This window comes from Drosophila albomicans, chromosome 3, assembly GCF_009650485.2.
Source record: "Drosophila albomicans strain 15112-1751.03 chromosome 3, ASM965048v2, whole genome shotgun sequence".
In the NCBI taxonomy this organism is placed as follows: Eukaryota; Metazoa; Arthropoda; class Insecta; order Diptera; family Drosophilidae; genus Drosophila; species Drosophila albomicans.
The window spans coordinates 31,853,962-31,879,206 of record NC_047629.2 but is presented as its reverse complement, the minus strand read 5'-3'; the positions used below and the strand labels follow the sequence as shown (position 1 = coordinate 31,879,206).

At 35.3% G+C, this 25,245-nt stretch overlaps 3 protein-coding genes across 8 annotated transcripts in view; all 3 read left to right on the top strand.

The window, feature by feature from the left end:
• Positions 1-25,245, top strand: part of LOC117572192 (rap guanine nucleotide exchange factor 4) — an 81,544-nt gene that overhangs the window by 44,774 nt on the left and 11,525 nt on the right. For 2 of the 6 annotated variants that reach the window (XM_034254845.2, XM_052004271.1), the window contains 5 exons: positions 15,853-15,999; positions 22,963-23,014; positions 23,843-23,937; positions 24,935-25,021; positions 25,092-25,233. In XM_034254845.2, coding sequence (XP_034110736.1) covers positions 15,853-15,999; positions 22,963-23,014; positions 23,843-23,937; positions 24,935-25,021; positions 25,092-25,233 — 523 coding nt within the window. Of the gene's footprint in view, positions 1-11,599; positions 11,863-15,852; positions 16,000-22,667; positions 22,832-22,962; positions 23,015-23,842; positions 23,938-24,934; positions 25,022-25,091; positions 25,234-25,245 lie in introns of those variants that run through there. The other 4 variants (XM_052004270.1, XM_052004272.1, XM_034254847.2 and 1 more) reach the window with 4 other exon arrangements.
• On the top strand, positions 795-2,494 carry LOC117572199 (cytochrome P450 6a2-like). Its single transcript, XM_034254854.2, has 2 exons — positions 795-1,940; positions 2,003-2,494. Exons 1-2 carry the CDS (start codon positions 839-841, stop codon positions 2,419-2,421), a joined length of 1,521 nt encoding a protein of 506 aa, XP_034110745.1. The 5' UTR covers positions 795-838; the 3' UTR covers positions 2,422-2,494.
• On the top strand, positions 3,390-5,356 carry LOC117572198 (cytochrome P450 6a2-like). The gene is made up of 2 exons (XM_034254853.2): positions 3,390-4,568; positions 4,628-5,356. Exons 1-2 carry the CDS (start codon positions 3,467-3,469, stop codon positions 5,044-5,046), a joined length of 1,521 nt encoding a protein of 506 aa, XP_034110744.1. The 5' UTR covers positions 3,390-3,466; the 3' UTR covers positions 5,047-5,356.

The window sequence follows — 25,245 nt, the reverse complement described above, 5'->3', positions numbered from 1 at the left end:
GCACATTGTGCCGTTTATGGTATATTTTGAATGGTATACTATATCGATATACCAAACATACCATTTGGTATATTTTTAGTATTTTTTTAGTATTTTCGGTATATTTTGAAAATGATACCGCAATATTTTGCCTTTATTAAAAATGGGTAGCGGGTATCTCACAGTCGAGCACACTCGACTGTAACTTTCTTACTTGTTATTTAATAAAACATTTGAATATATAAAAAAAAATAAAAAAATGTTTGATTTACCACAATTATGAGAATTAAATAGGTCAGCGATGGTTATTATTGAGCAATCATTTTGTAAACATTTCCATCGATTATTTAATATGAGCGCAACGATCGTTGATTGTCACACACAAATTTCATAAAAATATATTATTTGTTTAGATGAGTCTCCCACCTGTTAATCAATGTGTTGTGTCTACTAACAACAAAGTTGAGCGGACTCCTGATTCGGGGAATTCTTCTTGGTTTGTCTTCCGAATCTCGTCAAAAACAGACTAAGAAAACACATTGTACATTGACTTTAGCGCGAGATAAAGAGGCTCGACTGGGATGTGAATCACTTGAACTAACGTCAGAGAGAGAGAGATTGCAACAAAAGTTTATGCTGAGTCGATGTGTGTTCGACCGGTATTAGTTATTTCTTATCAACATTGTTTTTTTCCCAACTCAATGTTTATATTCTCAGCAGAGTAAATGTTTCGTGCTGACTTGAACAATAAAGAAGTTTTTGTCAAATCACGCTGAGTCTCAAACAAATCTATATAAAACACCCTCAACACGTACTCCATCTACTCAGTATCTTCTCAAAGTTCAAACGAAGCTGTTAAATGTGGGCATTAATTTATTTACTGTTCGCGATTCCCGCACTGATCGCATACATCTTGCATCGCAACCTCAACTACTGGAGGAATCGTGGCATTCCTCAGGAAACTCCGCATCCATTCTATGGCAATATCAAGGGCTTCAAAAAGGATCGTGTCTTGCACAACATTCACCAGGAATACTACAACAAATTCCGTAAATCTGGCTTCCCCTTTGTCGGCTTCCACTTCTTGCACAAACGCAGTGCCTACATTATCGACTCAAAGTTGGCCAAGAATGTACTGATCAAGGATTTTAGCAACTTTACCGATCGCGGTCTCTTCCACAATGAACGTGATGATCCTCTGTCTGCGCATCTCTTCAACTTGGACGGCAAACGCTGGAAGGAAATGCGCCAAAGACTTTCGCCCACTTTTACTTCCGGTAAAATGAAGTTCATGTTCCCCACTGTCATCAAAGTCTCTGAGGAATTGGTCAATGTCATAAGTGAACAAGTTCCCGCAAAAGCGGGAGGTTCTATCATTGAGATTAAAGAGCTGATGGCTCGCTTCACTACCGATGTCATTGGTTGCTGTGCCTTTGGAATTGAGTGCAACACTCTGCGCACTCCGGTCACCGATTTCCGCACCATGGCGCAAAGATCTCTTACTGAAATGCGTAATGGCAAATTCCTAACGTTCCTGATCTTCAGTTTCCCGAATTTGGCTCGCAAGCTGAGAATTCGTAAGGTACCCAATGACATCCATGAGTTCTTCATGCGATTGGTGAATGAAACTATCACCTACAGAGAGAAGGAAAAGATCAAGCGCAACGATTTCATGGAAATGCTCATCGAAATGAAACAAAAGGGAAGTTACACTCTAGAGAACGGAGAAGTGGTCAAGGGATTGGACATTGGAGAACTCGCAGCTCAAGTCTTTGTCTTTTATCTGGCTGGTTTTGAGACTTCCTCATCTACTATGAGTTACGCTCTCTATGAACTAGCTCAGCATCAGGATATCCAGGATAAACTCAGAGATAACATTAATAGTGTGCTGGAGAAACACAATGATAAACTCAGCTATGAATGCATCAAAGAGATGCGTTACTTGGATCAGATCATATCTGGTAAGACAATTGATAAACTTTCGAATGCTGTTGGATTCTTATTGTGAGTTTTCTGTTCTTAGAAACCCTTCGACTCTACACGATTGTGCCGCATCTTGAACGCAAAGCACTCAATGATTATGTTGTGCCTGGTCATCCAAAGCTAGTCATAGAGAAGGGCACCCAAGTGATCATACCTGCCACAGCCTATCACCGCGATGAAGATCTCTATCCTGACCCTGAGATGTTCGATCCTGAACGCTTCTCAGCCGAACAAGTTGCCAACCGAGATTCTGTGGAGTGGTTGCCCTTTGGTGATGGTCCAAGGAACTGTGTGGGAATGCGTTTTGGCCAAATGCAGACACGTATTGGCCTGGCCCAGTTGATCAAGAACTTTAAGTTCTCGGTGTGCGATAAGACTGAAATCCCGCTCACATATGATCCAAGGTCTTTTGTCTTGGGCACCGTTTATGGCATCAATTTGCGTGTGGAGCGTGTTTAAATAAGAAGTGTATACGACATTGTTAAACATAATAAATATAAAATGTAATTGGGATAAAAACTAAGACAAATGTTGTCAGTTTTATTAAAATTAATTGTTATTATAAAGAGATATTTGCTTCATCATTTCAATTGTATGGTTTAACAAATTATTGTGAAGCGATACAAAATTACTTGACCTAAAGTAGTCCAACACTTTTATTTCCATGATATGTTAGTGGATTGCTGGCTACGAAATTGATTATCACTTATTAGAAGACTTTAAATTATTTTATGTGCTGTATTTAAAGCGCTGGTTATATACTCTATGCTTATTAAAAATTGGCACAAAAAATGTATATTTGTTATGAAAACTGCAAAGGGAAAAATTTCCGTCGCTGTACAATATATACTCTCTTAATCGCCATCAATATTAAGTTATGTCGAACTATTTTTTATATGTGTTCCTCCATTTATGTAGAACAAATTAAGTTTATATTTTATATGCCAAGCTTATACTTTACCAAAATCCAGAATTACTTACATGTTTTTTTTTTTAATAATTTGAGATAATTATCTACCTAACGATCTATATTCAATACTATGCATACATGTGCACGACACGTTTGTTATCAATCATTGTAGTAAAACACAATGTGTTCCACTAAAGCGGGTTTTACTTGTTTATTATTTGTTTTCATGCTTTTTAAGAGAGATTTGTTTGTAGACACAAGGAGGATTTCTCTTCGAAAAGAGCACAGCAAAAACAAAGCAAAACAAACTTCAAGTTTGAGTATCAACTGCGTGTTTAGCTTTTTTTTCAAATAAATGTTTGCTAAGCATGATCGTTGTTATCAATAAAAAACTCACTCTCGTACAAAAAACGCTAAGCACATTTGCGTTGTTATCAACAGGCTCAGTGGGAAATCAATTTTGCCAAATCATTGTGATTTTTGTTAAACAGAAATCTCGCAACGTGTTGTCTTGATCGGAGAGCATAAAATACAAGTTGTTTGACCAGCGAGCAGTCAGTTTCAATTCGAAAGTTGCTCAAAGCACTTCACAAAATGTTATTCATCATCTATTTGCTGATCACAATATCGGCGGTAATTGCGTACCTGCTGCATCGCAATGCCACATTCTGGAGGAATCGGGGTATACCCCAAGATCCTCCACATCCATTCTATGGCAATCTTGTGGGATTCCGCAAGAATCGTGTCATCCACGATCTCGTCTACGATTACTACAATAAGTATCGCAAAAGCGGCCATCCATTTGTGGGCTTCAACTTTCTGCAAAGGCGCAGCGCTTTCATCATGGACATCAAGTTGGCCAAGAATGTGCTCATCAAGGATTTCACCAACTTTGCAGATCGCGGACAGTTCCACAATGTGCGTGACGATCCTTTGACTGGTCACCTCTTTAACTTGGATGGCAAACGCTGGAAGGAAATGCGACAGAAGCTTTCACCTACTTTCACTTCCGGCAAAATGAAGTTCATGTTCCCCACGGTCATTAAGGTGTCTGAGGAATTTGTCAAAGTGATGTTCGAACAGGTTCCCGCCAAAACTGGCGGTTCTATCATTGAGATAAAAGAGCTGATGGCTCGCTTCACCACCGATGTCATTGGTACTTGTGCCTTTGGCATTGAATGCAACACTCTGCGCACTCCGGTCACCGATTTCCGCACCATGGCCAAGAAAGCCATCACCGAAATGCGACATGGACCACTCCTTACTGCATTCCACTTCAGTTTCCCCAATGTGGCGGCTAAACTGCGCATGCGAATGATACCCGATGACGTCCACGAGTTCTTCATGGGGTTGGTGAACGAAACACTCGCCTACAGAGAAAAGGAAAAGATCAAGCGTAACGACTTCATGGAAATGTTGATTGAACTAAAACAGAAGGGATCCTTCACTTTGGATAATGGGGAAGTGATTACGGGATTGGACATTGGCGAGTTGGCTGCTCAAGTCTTTGTCTTCTATCTGGCTGGCTTTGAAACTTCCTCGTCTACCATGAGCTACTGCCTCTATGAGCTGGCTCAGCATCAAGACATACAGGACAAACTCAGAGAAGAGGTTAATGCCGTGCTTCAAAAACATAACGATAAATTAACTTACGAATGCATCAAGGATATGCGTTATTTGGATCAAGTCATCTCAGGTAAAATAAGCAGAAAGTTTTCGAACAAACAAGTGCTCAACTTGCTTCTTTCTCAACAGAAACTCTTCGTCTCTATACGATTGTGCCTTTCTTGGAGCGCAAAGCTCTGAAAGATTACATTGTGCCCGGACATCCCAATTATGTTATACCTAAGGGCACTCAGGTGATTGTTCCCGCCTGTGCCATTCATCGCGATGAAGATTTCTACACAGAACCCACCAAATTCGATCCCGATCGCTTCTCCGCCGATGAAGTTGCCAACCGAGACTCTGTCGAGTGGTTGCCCTTTGGCGATGGTCCAAGGAACTGTGTGGGAATGCGTTTTGGCCAAATGCAGACACGTATTGGCCTGGCCCAGTTGATCCAGAACTTCAAGTTCTCGGTATGCGATGAGACTGATATTCCTCTGAACTACGATCCGATGCCTTTTGTGCTGGGTACAATTGGCGGCATCAACGTGCGTGTGGAACGAGTTTAGCAATGTTGTTTTTTGAACGTTGATAATTACGTCATTGTTTTTGGCGTTGAATTGTTGTTTACATTGATGTCAAATTTGTTGAGGCGTATATAATGATTGTATACGGATGATTGGTATGCGTGCAGTAAGCTACTTGTTTACATTGAGGATGTATTCAAATGTATGCCTGCTGCTTGTACATATGTGTATATATTAAACAGGGTAATTATAATGAATTAATAAGTCAATTGAACTTAAAGTTGTATATATGTTATACGACTGTGTTATTCATATTTAATAAAGTGATATTTTTTATGACATAAGAAGTATATTCTTTGATTTTATTGCTTAAGGTTGTTTGGTATTCAATACTGTAATATCTAATCAGAAATAATGAATAAATATGGCAATTGTAATGAACTTATAAAAATGTAAAGATTGTTAATATTTGCATGTGATAAGATATATATTCTTTGGTTTTATTGCTTAAGATTCTTTGGCGTTTGATAAAGTGATTTCTAATCATAGTTTATAATGAATAAAAAAGACAATTTAACAAGAACTTTTAGAAATATTATGTTACTATGTAAGGCGTATTGATATTATATACGAAAATTATTCTTTTGTTTTGTTGCTTAGCATTCAATACTGTGATATCTAATCTGAAATGTTAAGAGTGTACTTATAAGCTTATAAGCATTTTATTATTTGGCTACTAAAGAATTACTAGCCAGACTAGCCAAGTTTTCAACGATAATATATATAAGTTGAATGCGGATCTGAAGGAGTTTATATCTTAGTGACTAAAGTGGGGGACAAAATAACATATGAAATATTATCTTCGATTTGAATACTTTACACATTTTGTGACATTTTTAATATATACTCTATCTCTTTTACTAAATATATTGCTTGAATTGATGAAAAGAATGAAATGAATTTTTTATATGGCGTATCTTTGATAATTTGGTACTTTTTGTACCTCAGTTTCTTTAATCTTTAATCAGTGTTAGTTTAAGAATTAATTGCATCGATTTCGCCGACACTCACACGAATGCTGAATATCAAATTTTTATGTGATAATTTAAAATTAAGTATTCTAAGCATGAAAGTGCCATTAGATAGATTATAATCGTTTAAAATAAAAGTGCTCTAAGAATGAGAATACTTTCATGTTCAGTAGCTTTATCAAATGCTGATAGAAATAAAGAAAGTCACGTTATCTATCTGCTTTTTGATAAGTTGCAAATTTGATAATTTTTCGGGAAAATACCCTTTCTAATTTTGACTTTTATACTTGGTAATCTCGATATAATGCGACTTAACTGTGGACTTACTTTCCTTTTATAATAAATATTCAAGTGTGAATTTTTTAAGTGACATCAGTGTATTTAGAATTTGTTAAGTAGACTGATAAGCACTCGGTAAACATTTTATTAATAGCTCCTCTCTAAGACTATCTCAATAATGAAATTATTGGGCCTCGGCTCTTATCAAGTATTTACACAGTCATTTAGCTGATAGCAGTTCTATAACAAAACTATAATTGTAAACAAACACAACTTATACAAGACTTTAAAACTTATCTGAAATACAAGCGTGCTGTGGAAACTTTAATTCTTATCTTCCACATGCTGAGTTTGTCGAATTTCCCTATGCAAAAGTATGCTCTACTTTGCTTTTCCGCTTAAATTGATATTTTCACAGCATTTTTTTATCCATCTGCACAGTTGCGAAAAAAAAAACTTTAGCCAAACATGCATACGGGGGAAAAAAATGTGAATTCTTTGGCATTGTCAGTTTATCTCTCTGGAGCGGTTTACACTTCAACTATTTTGGTTATTTACATTCGAATTGGCACTGTCTGAGCTTAAAGCGAGTGCACAAAAAACTACGAGTATTTTCTATTTTCGTCTGCCCCAAATATAATATAATATAAGTATTCTTCCGTTCACATGTGCATAGCTTTGGCTTTTATTTATATTGCATGAAGTTTGCTTTGGCTTTCCACATTTTTCTCAACGCATATTAAAGTCGATGCGTAAATTAAATATGTGTATGTAAAAAATATTTTTACATTTCCCGTACAAGTATCTGCATATTAGAGCTGAGCTTGCAGTTTTTAATTAAGCGCGACAACATGAAAAAGCTTTTTTTATCTGATGTCGTCACATCATGCAACATGGCAGCCTGCAACATTAAAAATGCAGCTCATGGAAAATGAGGCATGTGCATCAAACTGAAAACTGCATTTAAAGTTTTTCCCTCTAGGCCAGACATGGAAAATTCTATCTTCCTATCTAACGGCACAACTGAAAATGTCATTAAAAATAATCGCATGAGTTTTGCGGTTTTCTTTTTTATTTTTTTTTATATTTTTTTGTTGTTTGTCACCCGAAAAAACTTCATTTGTGTTATGGTAATTATAAATTAATTGCAAAAAAGGGCAAAACTCGAAAAGCCACAAATTAACTAATTAATATATTCATTATAAATAAACTGAAATATTTTAATATACAGCAAATAAATGTGCATAAATTATCAATTAAAACGACACAAAAAGACATGTTCAGAATCAACATGAATATTTGCTAACTTTTTAAGGCTTTAACAAATATTTCTTTGCAAACAAAGAGTAAACGTCTCTTTTTAAGAATTATTATTTGTTACTTAAGAAATCATTTGCATTCCATCAAGAATTTGCAGTCCAATCATAGATGGCGCTACTAACTAATTTGCAGTCTTTCATTCATGATCGTATTGAAAGCCGCACAAACAAATGGACAGTAGATGGCGCTGTTATCTACTTTTTGGTCTTTCATTCATGAAAATAATGGGTTAAAAAGCATCAGTTTACATTATTTTGTATTTACTGAAATATCACAAAATAAAGTTTAATGCTTTTGAAACAAAAACCAAAAAGCAAAAGGGCATAAAAGGCCAAGGAAATAAAGTATGTGATGCCTTTTTGTCAAGCCAAATAGCCAGCAAGATAATTAAAGTTTTTTAATGCAAATCAATTGAGCGCACTCACACTCATTTCTTGCGAATACATGAAATGCCTTAAGCTTACTCATTCATTGGCGAGTCGAGCAGTCATTGACTTGGCTTTAAACTCGATTCGCATTCAGAAAGCCAACCCACCAAGCCAAGTTCCAAGCTAAAGCTAAAGCTGAAGCCAACGAGCACAAAATTAATTACGAAATCTCTCACAGCAAATGTGTTGAACTCATAAAGCACAAGTGAATACAAAATAAAAAGCGAAATGGGAAACAAGACGAGGCGAGCCGAGAGAAATGAGAAGTGAATCAAAAATAAGAGCAGGAAAATGCCAGCTAAAATCGTGCACAAAAGAGGCAGCTGGCAGGTTGTTCAACCTTAACATTGGCAAGACCTTCGTCAAATTGCAAGAAGTGCTGGTTAATTAGAGGAAGACTGCGCACAAATCACTAGCAAACACAAAAAAAGAGGGAATTCCCGCTGGTAATTGCATAATTAAATGAATTAATTAGTAATGCATTCGATGCAAATTTTCTAAAGAGTTCAACTGCAATAAGTCTACTAAACAAATCTCAACTGCCATTCAATTTTCCCCTGTTTACCAAAGCTGCCTCAAGGCTGAGGCCATGCCCCTGTCCCCTGCCCCCTGTCCCTGTCCACAACCCATGTGCAAACAATGACAAAACTCGAATTGCAATTTCTATTGCCGCAACAGCAACAGCTGCTGCCAGAGAGGCGGAAGTGCTGCTCATATGTGCGTAGGAAATTCTTCAAGCGCAGCAATGCCAACAACTGGACATCAGGCAGGAAAAATGACTGGGAGAGTAATAGAGATGGAGTAAAGAGGGAGAGACTTCGGTGAGGTATGGTATTAATTGCAGTTGCTGTGTCAGCAAAAAGGCAGTGAAAGCTGCAACTTGCAACCTGCAACCAGCGCAAGCTGCAAGTTATAAAGCAAACAGAGCTGAAACTTTGCTGACAATTTTGTTTGTTGCGCTTGCTGTTAAAGTAAAGGGGTATATTAACTTTGAAGCTATAAAATACGTAAACTTGCATTTTTCTTACTTTAATTTTTTTTCTGTCTTTTAAATCGTCTTTTTTACAAATCAGTAAATTGTACACTAATTTAATATGATTGTAAAGAACGCAAGCATCACAGAAGAGATTAATAATATTTAATTAACGACAGCAAATTCTTGGATTTCATTTTTCAATACTGAATTTTAATATAAATAATATATTTTTTTATGTACACATGTAGTAAATGTTTATCAGCATCACATTAATAGTTAACGGGTATCGCTCAGTCGTTCCCAATCGTGTGCAACTTTACAACTGGTGGCAGTTGCCGCAGCTTGTTGTTGCAACAGATTCGTTGACCATTCAAGATATGAGATATGCGTATTTTGCATGCCTGATTGAGGCTGCCACCGCTTGTTGCTGCTCCAATTTGCGACACGGCATGCAGAGAGTTGTTGCTGCCCATTGTTGCTGCCACACTTCAGCAACTTCCAGCAGCGTTGCACAAAGACTCACACACACACACACACCCAGAGAGACTCTGTTGGTGTTATGTCGCCCGTTGTTGCTAATTTAAAGTCTGCCGTGTGACGATGACGACGACGACGACGTCGACGGCATCGGCATCGGCGGCAAATTTCAGACTTCAGTTGAGCTTTAAACGCGACGCCGCGCGGTTGCACAACCCAAACGAGAAGCGAGGCAACTTTAAGTAACGCTTGAAGACCATTTAGAGTCTCTCTCCGTGTGTGTTAGTGTGTGTGTGAGTGTATGTTTCTTCTGGCTGCCAATTATGCCACATGCATAACGCTGTCGACCCGTATTTATGGCCGCAAATCGAAAGTGGTACGCGCTAAATGAACCGCAGCTAATTAACAACAAACAACAAAATATTAATACTAATAATAACAGTCGAAAATAATAACAGACGTGTTAATAATAATAATAATAATAAAAGTTACATGACCACAATGTGTGGCATGCAAATGCGCTTGGTGTCTTTGCCAATAGCTAAATGCGATTAGTGGTTGTTGTTGTTGTGGTGGATGTTGCTACAATTCTTGTTGTTGCTGTTGCCATAAAAATATCTGTGTGTGTGTCGGCGTGTTTGTGGCGCCGAGCACGCTTGACCTGCTCATTTATCACTTGACCAAAAACAAAACAAAACGCAAACACACGAAACAAGCGTGAATAACCAGCTACCACAGCTTGCCACAGATTTAATACCCTCGTCCAACACACTTCCAAAGCGGTTGCTTCGGCTTCAATCAAGTTTGGACACAAAATAATCATGATTGAAATTTTAATCAAATAATTCAATCAGCATAATTGTTCATACAGCTTAATAGCTACGCTACACTGAGATTATTCCTTATGAATTCGAGCTATAAATTGTAAATCAATGTAAATCATAAAAAATAATACGAAATATTAAGGTTGATATTAAAGTCAAGCAATATTAAATATATTATTAAAATTTGTATCACGCTAAAAGTAACACAATGATGACTCTTTTTGAAAATATAATCTCAATGTTAATCTTAAAAAAAATATTTTTTTAATGGATTATTGCCATAGCAAAGCACAAGAGTAATTATTCTTATTTCAGCTGAGCTATAAAATATATTTTATATATAAAATTTAAATTATGAAAATAAATATATTGAATGAATTATTGCTAAACGACACTTGAAATAGTAATTAAAGCGAAGGAAAAGACTGATTAATCTTATTGCAATTATTGAAGCAAAATAAATTATACCATAAATCTTAAGAGATATAAAATAATAAATGGCTTATTGCTATAGGAAACTTTAAATTTGCATCAAAACCAAAGAAAATCATTTGTTAGTATTTTTTAAATTTATTTGAAATGTCATATAAAATATATTTTAAATATGTCAGCAAGCACAAATTTAAGACATATAAAAATTGAATATTAAATGAACTATGGTTATAGAAGGATGAAAGTTTTAATTAAATTTGTGCTGCAAAAAAATGAAAAGACTGTCAATATGCATCAGATAAAGTTGCTCACTTCATATCAAAAACAGGTGTGTGATTCAATCACTGAGACTTAATGAATTTCAATTAAATTCCACAAAAAATAATATCACCTTTAATTAATAAAGATTGAATAAGCTATCTGTTTAAGCAATCAACTTTTGGACATAATAATAATTATTATTATTATCTGTTAAACATGTGGAAAACTTCTTTAGAAGTTGCATCAAGGCAGATGATAAATAAATAAAACAGAGCTTGTTTAACTGAATTGACATGTATTTTTATACTTTCCTACATGTCTGGAGAATGTCATTTTGCTTGTAAGGTGTTACACAATAAATAATAAAAACAATGCGACCCTTTTGGCACAGCTTCGAGTATTTTATTGCTTTTTTATCGAGCCATAAACAGAAGGCGCACGTTTCGCGATTTTCATTCAAAAATAAATGCAACACACAAAGAGCAAAAACATCGAAAACAACAACAACAAGTTTAACAACAATAAAACAGAACAAAAGCAATAACAATTTGCATATTGCTGTTTCAGCGTCTGTTATTGGGATTTAAAAATGATTACAGCATTTGCTAGACTGTCAAAAACTAGAGAATAAAAAGACCGTAAAATCTGTGAAATTCCAAATAAATAAAAAGGCGACAGTAAAAGAAATAGAGCTAAAGAAAAACTACAAAAGTGAGAGTGAGAGAAAGAGAGAAATGCTATTTCGTCGCAGTTGTACGTATAATGTGGAGCAATCGACGCGACATTATGCAAAGGTAAAACATTGCATTACGAATCGAATCGAATGAAATGTACGTGCTAAAGATAAAACCAAAACATACTTTATAGCAATAAGTTTGTGAATATGAATATGAATATGAATAGTGTGTGTGGCAGAGTCTCGTTAGCAGATAGAAAGCATTTGCGATTATTAAAATATGCAAATATCTTCAACGTTTTGATACGTGTAGATTGTGAAACCGCGTTTGCCGCATAATTATACATCCATATAACGAGTGCTTTGCATATGTCATTCATTTGAAGATTATGCTGCGTATTCATTAAGCCCAAGTCTAGTGAATGGAATGAATGTGAAGCAATCTCTTATCATGGGCTCTAAATGGGCAGAGCTTAGCTCCCACTAGATACAAAAATAAAGACATAAATATGCAGACTATTTGTCTAAGCCGCCCTTTATAGCAACAAAAATGAATATATTAATTTTTGATTCGATTCGATTGAAGCAGAATCTTTTATGTGTATACCTTAAACTAATTTGGTAATTTTAAATAGAGTTAAATATCAATATTAATGATATTATAAACAAATTTGGCAATATGAAGTAAAGTAAGAGTTTGATTTAAGAAGCGCCGAATCATCTGTATTTCTATCTTCAACTAATTTGGTTTTGTGAATTAGAGTTGAATAACTTAATGATATTAAAAGTTCGTCTTAAAAAGAGCTATATTATCTATTATTCTACCTTCAACTAATTTGTTAATATGAATTACAGCTGTCTATATTAAAAATATGTTGCATTGTGCTCTGCTGACCTAGAGCTAATTTTTACTTTCAAATAAAAGATAACATTGTTAAAGCAAGGTTTGATCAAATGTCTTCCATAATGAATGAATATAAAAAAAAATATATTGATTAATGATTCAATTTGATTAGAGCAGACTTATTTGTATTTCTACCCTAAATTGGTTATATAATTTAGAGTTGAAAAACTAAGTTGGAGGTATTAATAATTCGATATAAAAACAGAAAAATTTTCTGTTGATATATAATTTAGCTTTGTTTATTGTTAAACAAACTGAATACAATAATAGACTGCTCTTAAGCTTTTTAGCTTTTTTTGAAAACCCCAACAAATTGTGTGTTTCACATGTGTAAGTAAACACTACTTTATTATATCTATGTTACCTAATCGAAGTTCGAAATAAACTTGCCAAAAATGCCTTAAGGCAGATCCTTCTTTTTAGTCAGTCGATTTTCAATTAAAATGTACACAATACCCACGTCTAAACTGCTGTTGAGAATAACAAAAAGAATCTCAAACAACAATCCGATGTGGAAAGAGAAATTGAAATGAATCCTCCCAGTTTGCTTGTGGCAGTCATCAGTGGAATTGAAAGCGCTATTGCAAAAATTGAAAAACAAAGCACAAGCTGCACAAAAAATTGCAACAAATTGGAAAAAGAAAAATAGAAAATATGCTTTTTACTTTATCGAGTATTGTCTGCTTGAATTGCTGTGAAAACTTTCCGTCGAACTATTAATGCAGATATTATTGCGAACAGAGTAAATAAAATACTTTATGTTTGGGTCATAAATGTAAAAGCTATTCTCAATAATTGAGGAAAATCGAGAAGATAAAAGCAAAGTTAATGTGTGGCAATTACCAGATTATTTTTCTTAATTCGTATATTGCGCATAATCTTTTTTTTTTGTGGCAGTTAAACTAAACACAATTCACGTATTTATTTGCCAAAGTGTGCAAAACTCATTACAAAGGTGCTTGATAAGCAGAAAACATCAAAAACCAAGGCGAATGTCCCACATTTAGTTTTGTGTTTCTACCACGAAACCGCTAAAAATTGCAATTAAAATGTTTTCCAAGTAATTCTCAATTTTAATGTTGTTTATGTGTGTCGATTGTGGGGGTCGAATTCAATGAATGAATAAATGAATGAGAATAAACGCCATGAAAATTATCTAAATATTTGGTCGAAAAATACCGTCCGCACTTAAGGCCACAAAACTGTGCCAACAAATTAGAAAGCAATCAAAATTTTCGAACGTGAAAGGAGAGACGGAAATGGGCGGAAAGAGAAGAGAATAAGAAGATGGAGAAGGAGGAGAAGGAGGAGAAGGAGGAGAAGGAGAGAAGAACAGCAAAAGGCAAGTTGAAAATACTTTTGGCTTGTCAAAAACAAAAGTCGCCATAAATCAAATGGAAGTAAATGAAATTTCTAAGTGGAACGCGTGAAATTCAACTCAGCACTTGACCAGCAACAATAACAACAACAACAACAACAGCAACAAAAGCAACGCAAACAACAACTACAACAAATGTAATTACACGTCGCATGAATGATTAAATTATGTTTTATAGCGGATCCCAAGTCTTTGATGCTTTTGTTGTTGTTGTTGTTGTTGTTGTGAGTGTGGCATTTACCTCCGACCTGCTGCATGTGTAATAACTGTAAAGAAAACTCAAGCACAGCAACAACAACAACAATAAGAACAAACACGCACACAAATACAAATACAGACACACACACGCCGCCAACTAATGCGAGTTTAACAATTTTGCGGTCGTGTTTAAGTCTTGTTAAGCCAATTACATGCGCTGCCTCTCTCAGACCCTCAAACGAAGACCAAGACTTCAACTCAGACTTAATCTGAGGCCCAGAGACAGTCGCATCAAAGACAGAAAGAGAGAGAGAGAAAGGGAGAAAGAGAGATAAATACTGAGCTAGAGCCCGACTTAAGCCAACAGAAATGAGGCTGGGCCCTCGGGTGCTGCCAAGAAGTTGTCTTCTGGGAAATGAAAACAAACAACAACAGCAAAGGCAACAGCAACATCAACAGCAAGAAAACAAACAAAACGAGCCACAGATGCAAACTTAGAACTTAGAAATATATAATCATGTGCAATTAGCAAAGCGCAACTAAGAAATACCCTTCAAAGTTAAAGAGATCTCTAAATTGAAGTAAAATATAAATTAATATTTGAGGTATTTGTATAATCATAAATTTCAAATAAGTTCACAATCGATTTTAGAGGCTTACATCTGTAAAGAGAAGCATAAAAAAAAATAATATATTCAAGCAGCATAAAAAATGCCTCAAATATTGTTAAAATATGTCTGCTGTTGAATTGATTTTCAGATGCTTACATCTTCATTGAAATGTTTACAAAAAAATTAAGTACTCAACAGCATAAAAAATGTCTTAAATATCTAAGAATTTTACTACGTAGATGTTGCCTTCTACTTTATATTTAAATTTATCTAAAACATCAAGTTTCTTTTCCTCTAAAATCAGCATAAATCGTAAATTAAATTAAAAGAACTTTAAACTATAAAATTTGCAAATTACCTTATAGAAAAATTGAACAATATTAGCCTCAAATATAAGCTACCTCATACGCCACACTAAGCGCACTAATTACAGGGTATGCAGTGTAAACAGAGCAATACAAAATGCAGACTCGTTGAGTGAAATGGAATGAAATGTCATTTCCAAAATGCGGTTAGACGATTCTTAGGGAATTGTTTTCGCATTTGGAGCTTCAACTGTCAACCGAATTGCATTTTTCGGTCAGTATTCTGTTTATTATTTGTCATCATAGTTGTTGTTGCTGCTGTTGTGGTTGTTATTGCTGTCATTGCGATCCGGATTTGGAGAGCTGAGTAACTTCCGTTGCGGAAATGATTGAAAATTTGTGTATGTGTGTGTGTGTGTGTGCAATGAAGCGATTACAGCGTGTAAGCAATTGTTTGCAACAAATTGTGGCACATTGAGCAATTAGCAAACACAGCCAAAGGACACTCTGTAAAATGTAAACAAGAGCCAGGCAAAGTCTGCTGTCTCAACTGTGTGTGTGTGTGTGTCTGTGTGTGTGTGTGCAAAGTGTTTCGACCGCAAACTGTTTAATCTTTTAGCTACAACTAAAGTTGAGCAGCTTACGCCCCTATCTCTTTACCTTTTTCTCACTCACTTTTCATCATCCACGTTTTGCTTATTCCTAACTCACTTCTCATTTCTCTTTTCGTGTTTTTTGCTTTTTCCAGAGCTCCGTCACTTTGTGTAATCTTGGCGTGGGCGCCACATTTGGCGAATCAATACTACACGACCTGCCACGCGACAGCACCGTGGTAACGAAGACAACCTGCGAGCTGCTGCGCGTCGAACAGCAGGACTTTCGACTTATCTGGGAGGTAAGCGCTAACACAACAACAACACACCGCGTATACGTAATATTCATATACCATACATATTATATACACATTTCATTCCACAACAGCTCAAGTGTCGTGAGCGCTGTCACAAATGACACTAGCTTAATGATTAAACACGAAAGTGTTAATTGACATGGAAATAAATGATGCTCTCACGAAGAGCAGCGCGAACTCATTAAACTCATCCATTAGGAATTGAAAAAAAAAACTAAATTAACTAGGTAATCTCAACGCACTTTCAACTGAAAAGCTTTTGAGTTATAACAGCACTTTAAACTAGAAATTCATAAACAAGTATTGAGAAAGATCATTAAAATTATAGCAATTAAAAAAAAAGTTTATTGAAAGTGAAGCGTTTTTTAAATGCTCAATGACAACAAGGTTTAACTTAAACGCTTTTTAAGCTTTACAAATTTATTTAAATTGGCTGAGAAAGCGCATTAGAATTGTAGCATATAAAAATTTTAAATGAATTAGGAAATTAATTAGTAAATTGCAACTCAATGTAACTAAGCAGCTGCTCAAATATAATATAATATAATATAACAACTCTAAATTATTCAAATTGGAATAAAAATGGTGAGAAAGCTCATTAAATTTGTACCATTTTGTATCAAGTTAAAATGTTTCCGATAAATATAAGTTATTAAATTCCACTTTAACTTAAAAGCTTATTACATAAACAGAATAGAAAGCTCCTTAAAATGAAAGCAATTGCTCAAAAAGTTTATTACACGGTAAAGCATATTTTAATGCTTTCGAGTATCAATTAATTAATCGAAAAAAACTTTAAGAGAAAAGCTTTTGAAATGAATAGCTGGTTAAGCTCCACAAATTCATATAAAGCTGCTTAGAAAGCGCATTAAAATTATAAATCGTATTGGCAAGCTTACAGCAGCTTATGAAGGCTATAAAAAATACTTACTTTTGGTTTCATGACTTCAACGTTGTGCACATAAAAGCTGTATACAGGCTCAACTTGTTATTAAGCTAAACCCGTCGCTTAAGTGCCAATTGCAGCCAGTGTCATTGCGACTCAGGCGACGAAAGGCGACGCTTTTCTTAAGCATTTTGTCGAGCACTCATTAAAAGCAACAAACACACACAGAAAGACACACATTTATGTGAGACCTTAGCCACGTTAATGAGCAGCTGCATGGCATTGAAGCGGCAAATTGGTGGAAGGAGATGGTTGGCTGTCTTCCTGACTTTGCCAAACATTTGCGGTATTTGCGTCATTGTGAAAATATTTAATTAAAATTTCAATTAACAATTAATGATGCGACCGCCAGGCAAACACCACAATACGCTTCCTTCCTCTTCCACGAGCTAAGCAAATGAAGTAGAAAGGACTCGAAAAATGGCGGGGCAGGAGACATAAGTTGGCATAAGTAAATGAAACTGTCGACTCATTGGCCACATTTGGCAATTATTTATTGGGCAAAAACCATTACGCATATTGAATTAAACTCCAATGACGAGTTGAGCTGGCTAATCGATTGTTGTTTCACTAATGCAAACTCTAGTAGTGAAATGGAGCAATCGATGCATCAACTTAATTAGAAACTAGTCGAGTCGAGTCTGAAGATTATTGTAAGCTAATTGAATTGAATGCCAAGGGTCTGTGGAGAACCGAAACGGACTTTCGAGAGCCCAATCCGATTCAATCAGAAGCCATTATATTTGCATTAGGCTAACTTTTGAGCACACAGAAAGAAAGCCACAGAATTTCGGGGCAACAAAGTTTTCAATCTGAATGACAAAATACCAAATATTTGATAGGCAAACCCCAAAACACAACCACACGCACACACACAAAGCTACGATACGCAACATAGTTGCCAGAGTAAAGAAGATTCTTTCTGTCAGAGCAACCGAACTGTGTGGCATTGACTTGCCTTCCCTCTGCCCCTTAAGGGCAACAAATGCTGCCACATTGAATGCGAACACGCACAAAAGGTATAAACCACACACAGACACACACTCCCACACACACACACACATTCACAAAGACAGAGTTACTCACTTACAGATAGGGATAGAAAAGAGAAGGAAGAGAAGATGAATGAATGCATATTTACCACAAATTGGGGCAACATTGGCTAACCCCCACAGTGGAAGTCAATTGCCCCTTTGCCCCATTTTGCCAACTTGCCACTGCGCCACAAAATGCTTGATGGCCAACGATAACAAAGTAGCTGCTGCTGCAGTAGCACGCAGCGCAAACACATATTACGTATACGCAATGTGCAACAATGCAAGAGAGTTAAGCGTCTGCCACATAAAATGTTGCCACTGTGTGCAACAGTGCAACAGTTGCAACCTGACTACTGCGAGCAAATGCGATCAAATCTGTTTAAATTGATAATATATAACGCGAACAGTTGTCACTGCAAAATTCACACGCTCTGCTGCTCTTCACTGATAGAGTTTATAAGTGTGTGTGATATGTTTGTGTGTGTGCGGAGTGTCTGTGTATGTTTGCTGTGTCTTTTAAGTACCTGGAAATTGCACGATTTATGTGCACGATGTGAAAGGTGAAGGAGAGAAAGATGATGAAAGAAGGAATTTAAAAAGTGCTGACAAAGTAAAGGGGAGACCAGCAAAGAACTTGCAAGGATTATATCGATTTACTGACTGCCTTTTTGTACATAGTTTGCCAGACCACAAATGTGCAGTGAACTTGATCAGCTAAAATCTAGATGGTTATTGAATGAAAAATAATATCACAATCACAAGAATTTCAGTTAGTAATTTCATATTAATAATTACTTTATTGGAATATTAACTTCAGCTTATAATTTAATTTTAAAATACAATAAAAAGTGCTGATTTTTTCGCCTTTTCTACTTAAAATGATAAAATTCAGTACAAATCAAAGCAAGAAACAAAATATTTCATAGAGAAAAAAGAATGCACGAAAAACTCATAAATGTTTAGCTAATAAAAAAAGCTGTGAATAGAATCTACAAATTCATTCTATAAAGCAGAATATTACTCGACGAATTGCGATTGTGATGTGCATAATTTATTACTGCAAATATTAATTGCAAAACGTCAAAATTATAGACTATTGTAAACAGAAATTGTTTTTCAATTTACTTAATTTCTAAATATACTTCAATCACGCATTAAAATAATTGACTGATTGTAATTGGAAAATATGTCAATTACTGTGTTTCCAGCCAGTAAATAAACTGCATTCAATAATCACTTTTCTAATAAATTAGATAACCACAGCGATTTACATACATAGTTGCAAATTAATTTATTATTACTTTTATAATGAGAAAACAAGTAAGAAAGCTATAGACGAGTGTGCTCGACTGTGAGACACCCGGCGCCCACTTTGAATAAAAGCAAAGTGTTCTTAAAATATATTAAAATATATTGATACAAATTCTACCATAGATCAAAAAAAAATTTTTTAAATAACTTTAACAATTTTTATCTGATTGCAACCAAATTTTTGAGAATCATCAATACTTTAGTTGTTATTGCACGTATCGAAAATCCTTCATAATACCCTTCAACCCTATAGGTAGCAGGTATATTTAGTGAATGAATGCTAAATAAAAAACATTTAAATATAATTATCTGAAATGTTAAATTCTATCTAATTGTGAATGGCATTTTAGTAAAATGGTAATGCAATCAGTAATTGAATAACTAAAAATTAGGCTAACTTCAATTGATTGCTCAGTTCTGGTTACTAGCTATCTCTCTTTGTCAATGGTGCATGCAACAATGCAGTGGCAACTGATAGAGGTCTAAACCCTTCAACAGTTGCAAACAGTTAAATACAAATGAAGCGCGTGGCAAGTGCAATTATTTCATTTTCACACACACACACAAACTGACACATTGATAGGTGGCTGTGGCAAATGGCAGGTGGCAAGTGGCAAGTGTCTGCGGAAATTAGACTCGGCATTTGTGGCAGCACAGAATGCGGCACTCGGCAGAATTGCAATTGAAATGCGAAAATTGCTCGTGTTCATTTGTAACTCAATTATTTGGCCGCTCCGAATGTTGCAAACGCTTGAACGCTTGAGTGGCGGGGCAAGAATATGCCTGCATAAATTCAAAGCCAATCGATTTGTAAATATTTGCATTTAATTTCGTGTCTCGGCGCATTTCATAATTCTCGAGAGAGAGAGAGAGAGAAAGACCAACATCATCCAACACAATTGTACACATGTGGTATACGTAATGCGCACTCCATAAATAATAGAAAAGCGCAACGGCATTCGGCATTGCCCAGCTGCACAACATGCAACTGCAACAGCAACAACAACAACAACAACTACGAGAACAACATACATACACATACACGTTGCGTGTCCATGGACATTGCGGTTATTTATTTATGCACAAACGCAAGTTGCATACAGAAGTATAACTGCAACTTAGAACGAGAGCACGCACACACACACACACTCAGACACCCAGAGAGTGAGGGAAATAAATTAAGTATATGTGTGTGCAGTAGGGAAATAAAATGCTTTACAACATATGCGAGACATTCTTAGAAGTGTAATTACCTGGCATTACTTGCGTAATGCCTGTAATTACCAACACAGTTAAAAGAGTAATTTCAAATGCAATAACTTAAGTAACATTTACTTAAAGTTACGGTATAAATTTAATGAAATATTTCATGTAATATCTCTTTGATATTTACATATTCACTTGAATAATTACGTAGTCTAGATTTGCTAATATTCCTGAAATATTTTCATAGTTTATAATCAAACATTAAATTTCTTATACATTACAGTTAATCTCTTTGTTTTTATAACTGCCAATTATTATTTATTATTTAAATAATAACATCTCACTACTTTGAAATCAAACACTTAATTACAAAGTCATTAATCTATTGCTTAAGTCAGTTAATTTCTTTACAATACTTTAAATAATTGCATAAAAATTACTCGACTCATTGAGCGTTACAAATAATAGATTGATGTGCATTTATTTGTAATTCGATATGGTTAGCCAATAAATTAGTAACATAATTGCATCAATCAGTTTAATGCAGCGAAACTTGTTGAGAAATTTTCTTTATAGGTAGTAATTGTGTTTATGTAAATATAAATAATCAAGATTGCAGGTAAAATCTTGAGATGGATTTTTATCTACAAAAAAAATAAGTTTGGTTTATTTATGTGTGTACTTTTGAATCTTTCTATTGGTACATTTATTTTGGTAGAAATACAAAACTTCTAGAGGTAGCTACAATATTTATCTATAAAATAAATAAGTTTGAATATTTTGCATATTTACTGTTGAATCTCCTTATTGATACATTTATTGTGTTAGAAATGCAAACGTTTATTCATTTTTGTATTTACTATAAATCTGTTCTAATGAAAATATTATCTTATTCGTATAAATGTTATTTTACAATTGAGTTTATAATTAAAAATATCAATCAACTTGAAAATGTAACTGCATTGACCTGCATTTATAATTTATATTTAATATACATATATATAATATTTAATTTAAGTTGCATTTTATTTTAAGCATACTTTCTATAATTGGATTAAACTACTATAAAAATACTCTACTTTCCATGTGAACTAACATTTGTCCTTAATCAAAAAACAATTGAAAGCGTATATTATTTTTGACGAGAGCAGCCAATATATTAATTTTTGCCAGCAACTATCCCATTCCTTATGTCGCGTATATCAATATTATTAAATGGCAATCCACTCGCTGAACTCAAATAAAAGGATAAAGCATAATTGGTTGTCAATTAAGCCGACTTGTCTTTAGCCCTTTGCCTGAAGCGAAATGAATAGCAAGAATTGACAGAGCTGAGTGCACGAGTATTATTATCGAAGTATGCTATTGTTTTCAAGGCGATTCATCGCCATACTCAGACACTCCCACAGCTGGCGCTCTCTCTTTCTGTCTCTCTCTTTCTTACTCTCCCACTCTAACGCTCTCTGTGAATTGCTCATCATGGACTCATCATATCTAACGACAATTGTGTAGCGACCTCTTCGACTATTTGTGCCCGCTGTGCGTTTTGATAAGTGAAATGAGTTTAATTAGCGTAGACGCCAACGCTCTAGCTGCGCTTATCAGCTGGCTGCCAAGTGTTACCAAGCGTCACCAAAGTTGCGTGGCATGCGGGACCTCTGCCCCCGTCACCCTTGCCTTTGCCCTCGCTGCCTTGGCAATTACTAATTCATTGTCAATGCCCCCGAACAATCAGCTTGCAGCTTGCCTTGATTATTTATGAAAATGACACAACAAATGCGCCATCTATTAATAGCGTGCAAGTGTGATGGTGGCAACCCTAGGCAAGTGTGTGCCTGATAAGGCGAGAGCGAGAATAGCGCAAAAACAACATAAAGAAACCCGCACACATGCAGTGGCAAAACGCTCGTCAACTGCGCCCCAAGTGCTCAACTGCCTTTGGGCTTATCAAGACGCTACGCGCGGAGCAATTACCTGGCGAAACGAAAACGAAAACAAAATAAAAGGAATACCATGTTTTGAGAACGTTACGCGCAAAAATAACTTGTAAAGTGAAAGTGCAGAGCGCGAAACAAATAAATGTCGCGGGAACAGCGTTCTTCTGGCCAATTTGTAGCCAACAATCAGGCGCCCTTTTGTGTGCTTGCGCTATCGACGGCACAGCGGCAGCTGCAGTGCGCTGCCAACAGCAGCAACAACAAGAAATGCAGGAGCAACAACAACAATAATAGATGGCGACACTTCCGCTGTTGTCAAGTTGCGACGTCGCGAACAGCGTCAGCAGCGACCACAGACTACAGCGTTTGAAATGAGCAATGTATGTGTTGGATGAGCAATGCAATTCGAACAATAAACAACCATAACGAATTCCATTATCAATACTATAAATAACACAACCAAATGATGCCCTTGCTAAACTCGATTCACACTTTTATTTTCTATTTGCAGAAAAACAAGGAGTTGATGAATGACATTATCACCAATTGCAAAATTAAAAACGGTATGTCAATGCAATATTTGTTTATAATTAACGCCAAACAACAGCGACGGCAACGCGCACGCGATTAAAAGCTCATTAAATGTTAATTATGAATAAGAGAATTGCGAAACAAAAAAAGTATTGCCTACAGGCGCGCCATTTAATTCACTTTTAGTCGAAATACAAATTTAAACAGCCATTGAATAGCAATCGAACGCTTTCCATTTCTTAATAAATACTATGAGTGTTGTTATTATTATTATTAGTAATGCAGAACATGATTAAGTTTTGATTCTTGAATGTTCAATATGAAAAAGCAATTTAATTCACTTTTATTGAATATGGAATACACATTTAAACAACCATTGAACAGCCATCGAACCCTTTCCGCATTTTATAGTGTTACTATTATTATTATTATCATTAAATATGTTGAGCATTATTAAGTTTTAATACTTAAAAGTTAATTATGAGAAATAGAAATACAAAACGAAAAAATGTTGCCTACCCACAGGCGCGCAATTAAATTCACTTTTATGTATACGCAATACACATTTAATAGACCATTGAACAGCCATCGAACCCTTTCCGTATTTTACTAAAAATTATTAGTGCTGTTTTTATTATTATTATTATTATTATTATTATGTTGAACATTATTAATTTTAATTACGAGTTAGAGAAATGCAAAATGAAAAAAGTATTGCCTACCCTCAGGCGCGCAATTAAATTCACTTTAATGTATATGCAAAAAGCGATTGAACAGCCATCGAACCCTTTCCGTATTTGTATGATGCTTTTATTGCTGTTATTATTATTATTATTATTAATTATGTTGAACATTATCAGGTTTTGGTCCTGGCGTACAGCCCGCAGCAGCCACATCGCCAACAAAACGCCCACTCAGCCCGGATCATCCCAATCCTGCGCTGCCCATAACCGAGGTAAGCACACACCCACACACACACAGGTTGCGTTTGTATGCTATAAATTAACAACACATACACACACATGCTCACTTATGGCAAATATTAGACTAGAGCATAAGTAGCTTAAGTTGAGAACTGACAAAATCAGTTCATTTATTGCCGGTCAGAAAGTTGAACAATTAAATGGAAGCTATGATTTTCCAAAGAGAGAGAGAGAGAGAAATAATGTAAATTAATATGCCATAAGTTTGTAGTCTTTAAGCCTATTAAGTTTAGCATCTTTGTCGATGAATGAATTAATTGTGAGACACACACAATTTTATTATAATTTGATAAGCAAACTTTCGAAAGCGATTAAGACACTTAAATGGTTTTAAGTCTTATGGGCATAGAAAGTTAAATACTTCATTTAAATTTTGAAGTCAAGATGAAAATAATTAAATAATTTATTTTCAATTTGGTGTAACTATTAAAATGATAGTTTTCATCTATTTTTAGATAATTTATTCACCCATATTAAATATTTTAAAAGCCATAAAATTAAGTTCCCATATTTAAAATTATCAATGAAATGTATATCACATTTTATGGCATATTTATTATTTTCTTTAAGATAGTTAAGACTATTTTAAACAATTTAAGTTGCTAGCATTAAAATTGATGCAAAAGTAAAAGTGACTTAAAGTTGCTATCGAAATAAAGCTTAATTAAAATAGTTAAGAAAATGCATTTTAGTTAAAAGAAAAAACTAAACAGATTTAAGACAACATATTTATCATTTATTATTGAAAATTCAAAAACAATATTAAACAATTTGAGTTCTTAGCATTAACGTTGATGCAAAGTAAAAGTTGAAGTCTGAAGAAATGAAAGTTGGTTTAAAGAAAAGTTCGATAGTTGCAAGCGGCAAGTTCTTAAAAGTTATACTAGCAAAGTTTTTTTTTGCTTTTTGCTTTTTCTTTTGCTTTTCTATACACATTTTCCATTACATTTATCTTTTCATTTAAACTAGACGCCGAGTCCTGCTATGAACCGCATGGGCTGGGCGCTGCGAACATTATTGGTAGTCGATAACTCAAGCTGTTTGAAGGATCGCAAGGTGAGTGACGTTCTGACCCAAGAGCTGACTTATTGAGTCATCGTTTACCTCACGTGTATATTCGATGCAGGTTTCGGGCAAATTAATACGCAAGTGTGCACCTGGCACTGAGCTCGTCGATTGGCTGGTCAACTTAGCCCCCATTGTCCACACACGCGCCCAGGCGGCGGGCATGTGGCAAGCTCTCCTCGAGGAAGGTGTACTGACACATGGTGAGTGGAGAC

Coding starts and splice junctions, on each gene's coding strand:
- LOC117572199 (XM_034254854.2), top strand. CDS start 839: ATGTGGGCATTAATTTATTTACTGTTCGCGATTCCCGCACTGATCGCA. Junction 1,941..2,002: donor CTTGGATCAGATCATATCTG/GTAAGACAATTG, acceptor TTCTGTTCTTAG/AAACCCTTCGACTCTACACG.
- LOC117572198 (XM_034254853.2), top strand. CDS start 3,467: ATGTTATTCATCATCTATTTGCTGATCACAATATCGGCGGTAATTGCG. Junction 4,569..4,627: donor TTTGGATCAAGTCATCTCAG/GTAAAATAAGCA, acceptor CTTTCTCAACAG/AAACTCTTCGTCTCTATACG.